The 14,014-nt window shown below is 43.8% G+C and overlaps 1 protein-coding gene across 1 annotated transcript in view; it reads right to left on the bottom strand.

The window, feature by feature from the left end:
• LOC124620181 (formin-2-like) overlaps window positions 1-14,014 on the bottom strand; it is a 230,184-nt gene that overhangs the window by 193,019 nt on the left and 23,151 nt on the right. Inside the window, exon 3 of the mRNA XM_047146851.1 lies at window positions 13,241-13,416. Coding sequence (XP_047002807.1) covers window positions 13,241-13,416 — 176 coding nt within the window. The remainder of the gene's footprint in view (window positions 1-13,240; window positions 13,417-14,014) is intronic.

Here is a 14,014-nt window from a genome sequence, read left to right as displayed (position 1 = left end):
ACAGTTGGAAACACTGCAACTGTGGACCATTACAGCTAAGGGCATTTGCATCCCTCATACCTCCCCATCCCTATCACACAGTCTCAAGACCATTCAGGCAAACATTTGCTGGTTCCACAGACATTTTAGTCACCTGGCTACAAAGTGCAAGAACCACGCTTGCACCCCAACACCAAACACCAATCTTATTCAGGTGTAATGCAGAACATCATTCACCTACAGCACATACCGTTTGAGAACAGTCAGCACCCAAAGTCAAAAAGGTATTTTACGACTGTTCATTGTACTGTTTGTTGTGACAACTTTGATGCTGCCAACTACCAAATGACTACACAAGACTGCAAAACCAAGTTAGTTTGTCACTGGCTACATACAGGCTTCATGTTTTTAATCAACACAGAATGCCATGCTCTACCCAGACTCAAAACACAGTATGGTCCCTTTAATGACAGTTAATGATTCTGTCATATGCACATACAGTCACAAGACTTCGGATTTGGTCATCACTCTCACCAAGAATGCCAAATGGACTGTCATGTTAATAAAGATTGCTCAACCTATTTTTGGCACTGATTTCCTCACACATGCATGTCACTTTAATTTTGTATCAGAGTGGATAATGTAAATGCTACCATATAGAATGACAATGATCATTACTGGGAGTCCTAACACCAGAACTTAAAGTTAGACTTCCATTCCACGGAAAAAGAGTACATAGTATTCAGGCATAAAACGACCAGCTTATGTAAGAAGAACATGGTAACATAGCATTGAAAACATAAGGTGGACTCCAAGTGGCCATGAAAACACTGGAAGAGCTTATAATACCTACACAATGCAACTGTGATCTGGCACAGCAGTGTCCATGGATAAGCACCCAGTGAAGCCACAGAGTGTGATCCCACACCCTGTGGCGCATCATACCCATACCAACCCTACCTGTTTCATCATGTGCAAGTCAGATCATGCTGTATCGGCTATCACTAACTTCGACGAAGATGGGCAGGCACTGGCAAGCAGATGGGGCGGAGAAGGGTAGGGCAGGTGGCGGCAAGCAGACAGATGTTTTTTTTCTACAATATTGTTTTTCAAACTTTCGGGTCCTCGGCTCTCTCCCATTGTATATAAGCAAGGGGCAGTTTCTGTTGTACAATATTTGTTCAAAAATTCCGGAACTGTGACCACAAAATTTTTCTATATTACCTTTTACTTATTGTGCATGGTCTCCGAAATATTCTTCTCCACAACTGATATGCCATTCCCAACACTGTTTCCACTTTTGTAAGCAGTCTTGGCATGCCGTTTGTTGGGTTGTGTGAAGTGCCGTCTGCGAATTTTCTTTTATTTCATCTATCTATGTAAATCTTCATCCTTTCAATGGAGTTTTCAACTTTGGAAATAAAAACATGTCCACAGCGTCCTGGTCTGGAGAGTATGGAAGATAAGGCAGCACAGTCATTTCATTTTTTGTGCATTAGTCACACACCAACAGGAATCAATGTGAAGGTGTGTTATCATGATGCAAAAACCATGAATTGTCTCATCACATTTCAGGTTGTTTCCTTGTCAGATTTTCTCACAAGCATCACAACACATACCAAAATTGTGAACATACTGGAATTTTTTGAACAGACCTTGTAATACAGCCATGTAAAAAATTAAGAAACAGTGCTATCTTTAGTAATTGCTAACTTAATCAAGTTTTAATATTATTACATCTTATTCTTACAAAAAACCAGTGGGAATGATGAGACTGTACCTTCTTCGTCAGATCTTAAATCTTTGGACAAGACTTGATGATGTGACTTAACTGTTCTTCCACATTCACTCATGATCCGTTTATCATGTTGTTGTCTGCCAGTACTGAAAAACCAACCTCACACAGTTGGGAACGCAATTAGAACTCTTGAGATCTTTTCACATACTAGCAAATTATCCTGCATCACCAAGTGCAAAACTCAAGCAGTTTTGACAAAACCAATCTCGATTTCAATGTGGAGTCTGTAGAAATATTAATAAATTGCTCTTGTTCTTCAATGGTAAGTGTTGATGTAAACTCTGTAATGAAGTGACCTTGTATTTATCTACTAGATCCAGAAAGTACTTCAGAAAGTTAGCATTGAGCTCAGTTCAATGATCCTCAAGCACAGACTTCAATTATTCACTCAACTGAATCATTGTCTTTTTCAAGTCAACAATCTTTGACTTGTTTGTTGTTGCCCACCATGAATTCCTCTCATGTGCCAATCTCTTCGTCACAGAGTAGCACTTGCAACCTATGTCCTCAATTATTTGCTGGATGTGTTCCAATCTGTCCTCCACAGTTTTTACCCTCTACAGCTCCCTCTAGTACCATGGAAGTTATTCCCTGATGTCTTAACATATGTCCTATCATCCTATCCCTTCTTGTCAGAGTATTCCATATGTTCCTTTCGTCTCCAATTCTGCACAGAACTTCCTCATTCTCTACCATAATTTTCAACATTTGTCTGTAGCACCACATCTCAAATGCTTTGATTCTCTTCTGTTCCAGTTTCCCCACATTCCATATTTCAGTACCAAATATGCTGTGCTCCAAAACCACATTCAGAGAAATTTCTTCCTCAAATTAAGGCCCATGTTTGATGCTAGTATACTTATGTTGGCCAGGAATGCCCTTTTTGCCAGTGCTGGACTGTTTCTGATGGTGTTCTTGCTCAGTCTGTCATTTGTTATTTAGCTGCCATGCTAGCAGAATTCCTTAACTCCATCTACTTCATGACCATCAGTCCTGATGTTAAGTTTCTCACTGTCCTCATTTCTGCTGCTTCTCATTACTTTTGTGTTTCTTTGATTTACTCTCAATACATATCTGTACTCATTAGATGGTTCAGTCCAATCAGCAGATCTGTAATTCTTCAATTTCACTGAGAATAGCATCATTATCAGCAAATCTTAGCATTGATATGCTTTCACCTTTAATATCAGTTCCACTCCTGAACCTTTCTTTTATTTCCATCATTGCTTCTGTGATATATATGAGGTTCATTCAATAAGCAATGCCCTACATTCTTTTAAAAAAGCCATTAATATACACAGACAAACCTCCTTGTTGGTGCTTCACATTTGATGTCTGTTCTGTGTGCCGGTGAGGTTTCGTACAGTTCTGGCAGATGGCAGAGCATCAAAATGGCATCTACATATGACTCATTACAAGCAGCATGCCATATTGAATTCTCGTGTGCAGAAAAAGAAACTGTCGTGAACATCCATAAATGTTTGTATGCAGTGTACGGTGATGCTGTAGTTGATAGTAGTACAGTTGAGCTATGGGTAAAGAAAGTTACAGCGTCAGGAAATGCAGAAACAGAGCTCCATGATCAGCAACACTCAGGATGTCCTGTCACAGCCACTGCTCCAGACATGCTGAATTGTGTGGACGTCCTTATTTATCCTGACCGGTGCATCAGAACTTGACAATTGGCTCTACAGTTGTCAGTCAGCTTTGGAAGTGTATCTGCAATGATTGAGGTTCTCAGATATTCAAAGAGGTGCTCACAATGGGATCCATGAATGCTCACAGCAGATCACAAGATTCAAAGAAAGGCCATTTCATCTGAATTGTTGGAGCATTCTGTGACCAATGGAGAAGCCTTTCCATCACAGATCGCTATGGGGAACGAAATTTGGGTGCACCAGTTTGTGCCATAAACAAAAAGGCAGTCCATGTAGTGGTGGTATCCTCATTCTCCACGAAAGAAGAATAGGGATGGTGACAGTCTTCTGCGACTGTATTGGCATCATTCTTGCACATGTGATGCCAAGAGGGTCAACCATCAATTCAGAGGCATATGTGAAGACTCCGAATAAACTCAAGAACCATTTCAGACATGTTTGATCGGACAAGAATCTAGCAGAAATCTTGCTCCAACATGATAAATGCACGGGCACACACAAATCTGAGAACCCAGCAAGACACCACCAAATTGGGTGGACATCATTGCCTCATCCACCCTAGAGTCCAAACCTGGCACCCTCTGACTTCCATCTCTTTGGGCCACTTGAAGATTCTCTACATGGAACACACTTTGAAGACAATGAGTGTGTCAGTCATGCAGCAAAAACATAGCTACACCTACAGGACAAGAGCTTTTACCAGCACGGAATACATTGTCTTCCACAACATTGGTGTAGGGCCATAGAATGTGATGGAGACAACGAGCATTGACAAGATATGTTGATGTATATTGTCACCAAATCCTGACTCTTAACAATGAATATGTTCTGAGAAAAAGAATATGGGGTATTACTTATTAAACAACTCTCATATATTGAACATAGGGGTGAAAGACTGCATCTCTTTCTTACACCCTTTTTAATCTGAGTTCTTGGTCTTCTACTTTTATTACTCCCTGTTGGCTCTTACACATCTTATATTACCCATCTCATTCTATAGCTTACCCCAATTTTCCTCAGAATTTTTAGCATCTTGTACCATTTGACGATGTCTGTCACTTTTTCCAGGTGTGTGTATTTTTCTTTAGTCTTACTTCCATTATCAACCACAATGTCAGAACTTCCTCTCCCATGCCTTTATCTTTACTTAAGTCAAACTGATCATCATCTAACAGATCCTCAATTTCCTTTTCCATTCTTCTGTATATTACTCTTGTCAGTAACTTGGATGCATGAGCTGTTAAGCTGATTGTCTGACAATTCTCACACTTGTTATCTCTTGCAGTCTTTTGCATTGTGTGGATGATATTTTCCCAAAGTTGGATGGGTATCACCAGACTCTCATTCCACACACCAATATGAATCTTCATTTTGTTGCCACTTCCACCAATGGTTTTAAAAATCCTGATGGAATATTGTCTATCCCTTCTGCCTTTTCTGATCTTAAGTCTTCCAATGCTCTTTTAAATTCTGATTCTAATACTGGATCCCCTATCTTTTCCATACTGACTCCTGTCTCTTCTTCAATAACACCAGACAAATATTCTGCCTCATACATTCATTGTACTCTCTAAATCTATCCAAACTCTCCTATGCATTTAATAGTGGAATTTCTACTGCACTCTTGATATTACCACCCTCACTTAATTTCACCAAAAGTTATTTTGACTGCTCTGTTTGCTGAGCCAGTCATTCCAACAATTATTTCTTTTTACATTTCTTCACATTCTTCATGCAGCCATTTCGTCTTAGCTTCCCCACACTTCTTATTTCATTTCTAAGTGACTTATTCCTGTATTTCTGAATCTATCTTGACATTTTTGAACTTCCTTCTTTGTTTTTCTTTCCAATTTCTGTGACTGCCCTTTTTGCAGATGTCCATTCCTCTTCAACTGAACTGCTTACTGAGCTATTCCTTATTGCAGTATCAGCACCCTTAGAGAACTTCATGCATCACTCTTCATAGGTTAGAACTTCCACATCACACTTCTTTGTGTATCCATTCCTCCTGTCTAATCTCTAACTTCAGCTTATTCTCCATCACTGCTAAACTGTGATCTGCTCCTGGGTATACCTTACAATCCAGTATCTGATTTCGAAAGCCCTGTGACCATGATGTAATGTAACTGAAATATTTCTGTATCATCTTGCCTTTTCCAAGTATATCCCCAACTCTTGTGATTCTTGAACAGAATATTCACTATTACTAGCTGAAATTGATTACAGAATTCAATTAGTCTTTCTCTCCTCTAATTTCTTGTCCCAAGCCCATCTTCTTCTGCTACCTTTTCTTAGACTCCTTCCCCTACAACTGCATTCCAGTCCCCTATGACTGTTATATTTTCATCCCCCTTTATGTACTGTATTGCCCTTTCAATAACTTCACATACTTTCTCTATCTCTTTATCTTCAGCTTGCAACATTGGCATGTATACCCGAACTACCGTTATCAGTGTTGGATTTCTGTCAATTCTGATAAGAACAACCCTATCACTGAACTGTTCACAGTAACACACTCTCTGCCCTACCTTTATATTCATAATGAATGCTATTCTTTTTATACCATTTTCTGCTGCTGTTGGTATTACCATATACTAATCTGACCAGAAATCCTTGTCATCTTACCATTTCACTTCACTGACCCCTACAGTATCTAAACTGAGCCTTTCAATTTCCCTTTTCAGTTTTTCTAGCTTCCCTACCACATTCAAATTTCTGACATTCCATGCCCCAACTTGTAGGAAGTTATCTTTTGTTGGTTATTCAATCTTTCCTCATAGTTACCTCTCCCTTGCCAGTCCCTTCCCAGAGATTCGAATGAGGGACTGTTCCTGAATCGTTTTCCCAATGGAGAGATCATCATGGCCACATGTCCTGTGGACACACATTATGTGTCTAATTTAGTAGTTTCCATTACCTTATGCATCCTCATGCTGTTTGATCACTACTGATTCTTTCACCTGAAGGGACAGTTTCCCTCCCCAAGGGCAAGGGAGTGCTCTGAACCTCCATCCATCCCTCCACCTTCTTTGACAAAGCTGTTAGCAGACTGAGGGTGACCTCTTATGCCATAAGTCTTCGGCCGCCAATGATGATGATTTTTTTTTTGAAATTTAAGTGGTGGCAAGGTCCAGGCATAGGACCTAGGACATTTTCTTTACTAATCAAGGACTCTACTCCTTTAACACTCTGTAAAGACCAAGGAAAAGATGTCTTTATCATCCTACATTTTCTCCAGAGTAATAGTTTCTTCCTAGAAGATGAAGTTTTGTGTGACAGTTGCAGAAAGTTGGTCTCATTACCTTGAAGGGATACACTCAGTAAATTTGGTATTTTAAAGATGTTAAAGATTTACCAACTTCAAAGCAGTCATTGTATACACACTTCCCAAACTCTCATGTTTCTCTTGAACAAGATCATTGTTTAATTTTTAAGGACATCATATTTGTCACTGACTGGAGAAATTTTTTATTTCACAATTGCAATTTCGGCATTCTGGTTATTTTCAAGTCTTACTGCAAAACCTAAAAGAATAAAAAAATGAAGCACAGGGTGTATGTAGGGAACTGGACAAACATGTCATAGACTGTCGTGAATTACAAAATATTGTGAAAATAATCCATTGCTTACATTTTGTCTTTGCACATGTCAGATTTTAAAATCATCTGACATGTGTACATGTTGTGGTCAAAACTAAGCCTTTTCACTTTAGAGATAAAGCAAACAGTCCATTTCATCCTCTTCACATTTCACTGCATCTACAGTTTCATGGCAATGACTTCCGAAATTTGTTATAATTCTTTGAATTTTATCCATAGACAGTGCAACATGATGTGGCATATCTATGAAAAATTTTGTTTAATGTAGAAGCATCATTTACAAACATTGAACAAGTCAATCTTTGCAATATGTACTAACTGTCAGCTGAAAATCAATGCTGGCTTAAAGAAGTGGTGCACATTTTTCAAGACCCATCTTGGTCCTTTTATTACTGTTGGGACTCTAAATACACTCACATTATCTCGAGTTCCTAAGGTATTTGTAGTAACACTCTTCCTGTTTATGTCGCACTTCACTTAGTGTAGACCGGGACTGTGTCCTAGGCATGCCCAATGTTAACTGAACGGGCATGGCCCATGCTGCCCGAGTTGTTGTTGTTGTTGTTACGCCGGCAGAGGTCGCGTCCGAATTCTCGCGTGCCCTCTGGTGGACGGGACTCTACTTGCGGCAACTACTGTCCGTGACACGCCGTGCCGATGTGCGCATCCCGCGATCTTTCCAGTGGCTACTGCACTCCTCCTCCTTCGGGGGGTGAAGCCGCTGTGATCCACTGCGTTAGAAGGTGGAGCGTCGGGCAAGAGCGATGACCTCCACATCCATTGGAAGGCCGGAGTCAAGGGGATCTGCCAACCCTCGAGCCAGAACCTTCAAATACGGCTGGAAGTGACCCATACGAAGAGGCTCCCATCATCCCACCACCGGAGTCCGGGACAGAACGGGCGACAAGCTGTCAAACTCCAGATCCTGTTCTACCTTGGGAGGGGCAAGACCCAGTGGCAGGGACAATGGGGAAGGGACAACCACAGGTGAACCAGCCTCCTGAGAAACCGGGCCTGCGAGGGGGGCCGGCTCTCGCTGGGGCATCTCAAACGATGGAGCTACTGGATGCTGCCAAGGCTGAGAACCATCACAGTGCGGCAGAGTCACAGTGGTGAGAGGCGGTAACGTCCCCTGGGAAACCAACACGGGTGCCGGCAATGGGGAAGCCGGTGTCCGAGAGGTCGGAGGGTGGGTGCCCAAACGTGGACTTAGCTGATTTTGGTGACGACGTACCACCCGGTCACCCACCTGCAAGGTATAAAGCCGGCGGCCATTTCGGTGCAGGACCACCGCTGCTATCCAACGTGGATTGCGACCAAACCCACGTGCCCAGACCGACATACCCAGTGGAAAGCCAGGTACTCCGTTTTGCGAAGACTGGCGAGGACCAGGTTGGATGAGGTGCAGCAGAGTCCTAGGTTGGCGCCCATGGAGGAGCTCTGCAGGGCTGCGGTCTCCCATTGGTGTGGTCCAGTATGCCGTCAGGAAAAACGTAAATGCCTCCTCTGCAGGAAATTCGTGCACATACTTTTTCATCTGCGTCTTAAATGCGCGCACCATGCGCTCGGCTTCCCCATTCCATTATGGATGGAAGGGGGGAGAGCAAACATGCCAAATACCGAAGCGCCTACAAAAATCCTGGAAGGTCTGCGAAATAAACTGCGGTCCATTGTTCGAGACCAGGGTGATTGGCAGATCTTCCACAGAAAAGATTTTTGCTAGTGCCTGGATTTCAACTTCTGAAGTGGTTGAGGAGCAGCAAACTACATATGGGAATCGGGAGTAAGAATCAATGACCATGAGCCAAAAGCTACTGAGAAACGGGCCCGCAAAATCGATGTGAACATGTTCCCATGTGTGGGTTGCCAGCGGCCATGAAGAGAATGCTGCCCTGGGTGATGCCTGTTGGCTCGCACACTGGGAACAGGCGGCTACCAAGTGCTCAATTTCTCTGTCAATACCGGGCCCGTACACATGTCTGCGAGCCAAGGTTTTAGTACGGAAACACCCCAGTGTCCCACATGTAATAATGTGAGGACCTCCTTTCATAAACTTGCAGGAACAACCACGCGAGGAGCTGTATCATCGGTAGCCAGAAGGAGAACTCCGTCCAAGACTGAGAGGTGGTCTCGTAGAATAAAATAATTACGAAGAGGGCCAGAGGTCTGGCCTGGAGGGCGGGATGACCACCCCTGCTGATGAGGCGAACTACTTGCCGGAGAACCGGGTCAGCTGCCGTTTCCCTGGCAACTCAAGAACTAGTGATCGGGAAGCCATCAACCGCTTGGCGGGACGCCACATCCAAATGAAAACACATAATTTCCTCTAGATCGAACGTAGGATCTGGGCCCACCGGAAGACGGGAAAGAGTGTCGGCGTTGGCATGCTGTCCGGTAGGGCGAAAATAAATGTCATAATGGTACTTAGAGAGGAACAAGGCCCAGCACTGTAGTCTGTGGGCCGCCATATCCGGAATCTGAGAGGCGGGGCCAAATAACGATATTAACGGCTTATGGTCAGTGATTAACTGAAACTTCGTGCCATACAAGAAAGGGTGAAACTTGGTAACAGCGTAGACAATGGCCAAAGCCTCTTTTTCCACCTGGGAGTTATGGGCCTGCGCGGGACCAAGAGTTTTAGATGCAAACGCTAGTGGTTGCTCGGAATCATCCGCATTGCGATGGGCTAGGACCGCCCCCACCCCATACTGCGAAGCATCGGTAGCCAGGACCAACGGCTTATGGGGGTCAAAAGTACCCAAACAAGGCGCTGACGTGAGGAGGCTCTTCAACGAGGTGAACGCTCACTCGCATGCAGGTGACCAATCAAAAGGAACACCTTTGTGTAGAAGGCAGTACAGGGGGTGGGCTATGGTGGAAGCCCTGGGAATGAACCGGTGGTAATAGGCTATCTTGCCTAAAAAAGCTTTTAACTCTTTCAGCGAAGCGGGCCGAGGAAGGTCGACGATACCGTGGACCAAACTTCCTAGTGGCTGGATGCCGTGCCGAGAGATGGTGTAGCCCACATACTCAATGGACGGTTGGAGGAAGTTTGACGTATGCAGGTTGCAACGCAAGAACCCCAGACCTGAATTTGAGAAAGAGGGTGCGAAGGTTGTGCAAGTGTTCCTTCGTGCTGCGGCCTGTGACAATTATGTCATCCAGGTAATTAATACAATGAGGGATTGTCGACGTAACGTGCTCAAGATAACGCTGGAATATCGCCGGGGCACTGGATTTCCGAAGGCCAACCACTGGTATTGGTAAAGGCCAAACGGGGTGTTGACGACCGCCAGCCGTTTGGAGTCCTCATCAAGTGGTATCTGATGATAAGCCTCCGGAACATCGATTTTAGAAAAATATTGGCCTCCCACCATGGCGGAGAACAATTCATCAGCACGAGGCAAAGGACAGGTGTCCACCACCAATTGGGAATTAATGGTGGCCTTGAAATCGCCACAAAGACGTAATTTTCCCGAGGGCTTCCTTACAATAACGAGGGGCGAAGCCAACTCACTAGAAGAAATGTGAAGAACAACCCCTAGGGCTGTCAGCCGGTCTAGCTCTTCCTTTACCTGAGGGCGAAGAGCCAAGGGGATCTGCCTCGCGCGTAGAAAACGCGGGCGAGCCGACGCCTTCAACGTTAAGTGAGCTTCAAAATCTGAAACACGCCCAGGCCCTCCTCAAAGATATCAGGAAAGTCTGAGATCAAAGATTCCAATGATTGATAGGGAATGTCTTCGAAGACCAACTGTATGGTGTCAGCGATAGAAAAACCAAAAGCTTGAAAGGCATCCAGGCCAAAAAGGTTAGCAGAGCTTGCATCACTGACAACAATAAAAGTAATAGGCCGAGTGACTGATTTGTAAGTCACATCAGTAGTGAATTGACCCAGTAGAGGAATGAACTGTTTACCATAACCGCGTAGACGCCGGTAAACTGGCGCCAACGGGGGCGATCCAAGGTCAGAATAAGTTTGTGCATTCAACAACGAAACTGCCGTGCCCATATCTACTTGCAGTTGTAACCGGCACGACAGAACCGACACCTCAATAAAGAGTTTGCGTGCCGTTGCGTCGGGAGCCTGGCCCGATGAAACTTCCTGAATGTCAACGTCCACGTCCTCTGTACCTGCTTCATTCGATTCTTTTGAGGCTGAGCGGCAAACTTTAGCAATGTGACCTTTTTTATTACATTTTCGACAAACAGCCCAATGCTGGGGGCACTCTGACTGATCATGATGTATATAGCATGACGCACAGGACGGCAACAGGGGCCGGCGGCCGGAATTCTGTTTACGCGCTGTGCGGGAGCGGCCGTAATGGCTGGAAGTACCGCTCGCACGTCGTCCACCCCGGACACAGTGGATGCGGACGCGCTGCCCTGAACTGCCGTGACGTCGCACCACGCTTCCAGCTGTTGACCTGCGGCATGAGAGACTTCATACGATTGAGCAATGGACAGGACTTCCTCAAGGGAAGGGTCTTCTAACTGCAGGGCCCGTTGCCGGACCTCCCTATCAGGGGCCGAATGAACAATGACGTCGCGTACCATAACGTGGGCGTACGACTCTCGTGACTGCTCCGTGACAAAATGACACTTGCGACTAAGACCATGCAGGGTAGCGGCCCACACCCGGTAAGACTGATGGGGCTGTTTCTTGCATTGATAGAACTCGACCCTAGCCGCCACAACATGCGTGCGGCAGCGATAATATGAAGACAGCAATGAACACAATGCGTCAAAAGACAAGGACGAGGGTTTCTGCAAAGGCTCTAGCTGCCGCAAAACTTGATACATCGAGGGAGAGAATGACATACCTCTGCGTCGGCAACATGAAACGCCTGGAAATGCTGCCGAAGGCGATGTTCATATGCGTCCCAATTCTCCACCATCTCGTCATATGGGGGAAAGGGAGGAGGGAACGGCGCTGGAGCAGACAGCATGGAGAGCAACGCCGGAAGCACTTGTTTCATGGTGGCCATGAGCTCCATCTGCTGCTCAACCAAAACCCGCACTAAATCCTCTATGCCGTTGAGAAGCTGCGAAACCAGAACAACGACGCAACATGCAAAAGAATGACCCTCATCGCCAATTGTGTAGTAACACTGTTCCCGTTTACATCACACTTCACTTAGCGTAGACCAGGACTGTGTTGTTGTTGTTACATCGGCAGAGGTCGCGTCCAAATTCTCGTGTGCCCTCTGGTGGACGGGACTCTACTTGCGGCAACTACTGTCCGTGACGTGCCGTGCAGATGTGCGCCTCCCGCGATCTTTCCGGTGGCTACTGCAGTATTATACTTCTGCAGTTATTGGAAGACATTCTACTGCACATAGGGCAATCAGTGAGGTACTAATATGACAGATTTACCTTCCACTGCATCTTATGGAAACATTTGGAGGGCATTCAAATGGTTGTTCAGCAAATGCAAATTGCTCTGTACATTCACCTAACTTGACACTTCTATACTTTTATCTGTGGTGAAAATTAAAACAAGAGGTCATTATATAACTCATGAAGAAATGAATGCCTTACAACATGGACCAATGCTGCTGTTAACTCCAGAAGAAATTTAACATGCAGCATTGTTCCTCTAGTTTCACTTTATAGCATGTAACAATGCTCAACGTCAATATTATGAGCAATTGGTATGACAGCCATGATAATAAACATGTAAACTATACCCGAGTTAAGCATGCACTTACATCTGATATAGTACAACTGATGTTAGTGGAATCTCTTCACCTAACAGCAGGACATTGGTTTGAGGTGCAAGTTGTCTTGATACTATTTGACCAAGTCCCATATATAACACACAGTTCTCTCAGAAGCTTCTTTCAAATCTCCCAGAAGAAAGTATTTAGTTACATTAGAAAGAAATTAAAATGAAGACATTGTGATAATACAGTGACTGTAAAGAAAAAAAATTACTTTCAGACATTAGAAAATTCACCATACTGTCCATTATAACTTTATGTAAACCACACATTGATATATTTATTCATTTGGGATTCATTTGGTGTAGCGTATCTTAGCTGCCTTATGCTGTACTTTTAGCACTTTCAAAACAACACTGCCAGTAAGGAAACCAAACAGTGTATTGAAACAGTGAATAAGCTTTGCACAGAAACAAGAATGTCTTCAGTATAAGAAGTACATTAGTAAGTTATGCAACCACACTGATAAATGTGTTAAAGGCTCACCTGGAAGACAGTGTCCACAGCAGCATCTTTATCAGATATTTGACGTATTACACCAGCTGCCAGAAGATGAGTGCAGAATTGCACTGCAAGAATTGTTAAGTCCTGGTCTGACAGATACAGCTTCAGGTAGTGGCCATCTGGAAATGCTGAGAGGAACCAGTTTACCAGTATTAGGCCTGTAAACATATCACAAACTCATGCACATGTCGTCTTCTGGGAATAGACTGGTGTTGGCCCTAAATCATGTATCTACCAATTTGTCAGCATATGTAATCCACCAACACACAACAGCATACATGGAAAACTGCAGCTGCCACTGGTGCTATACCGGTAGTACATTTGCAGACCACTTTTACTATCCATAACACTGAGGAAATCTTGTGTAGAGAGTGAGTTGAGTTTAACATGATCGCTACTTCCTGAATCTAAACTGATTTCCATGAGGGAGTTTCTAATACTCATGTAAGTAATAAGTCTGAACTGAAGAACACACTGTCGTTTGCTGCTACAAATAGATGTGGTAAAATGCAACAGTACTACACATCAGATTTTCTTTTTCATAGATGGGAGTGACCTTACTTTTCTAGAATCATATCAGAAAAGAAAGAAATACTGTAAACACTGGCTGACCTTTGGACACCATGTGAAAGTACAACTGTAAGTTTTAGGTATTTCTATTTTCTCATCTGCATCAGTAGTAACAATTTGGGATCAGAATAAGAAACAATTTTACTGGGTATGCGTCAAAGACAATACAAGGATTATTTACGATCT

This window comes from Schistocerca americana, chromosome 6 (genome assembly GCF_021461395.2).
Source record: "Schistocerca americana isolate TAMUIC-IGC-003095 chromosome 6, iqSchAmer2.1, whole genome shotgun sequence".
NCBI lineage: Eukaryota > Metazoa > Arthropoda > Insecta > Orthoptera > Acrididae > Schistocerca > Schistocerca americana.
Note: the sequence above shows the minus strand (reverse complement) of the source record. Positions and strands in the feature narration are given on the sequence as shown.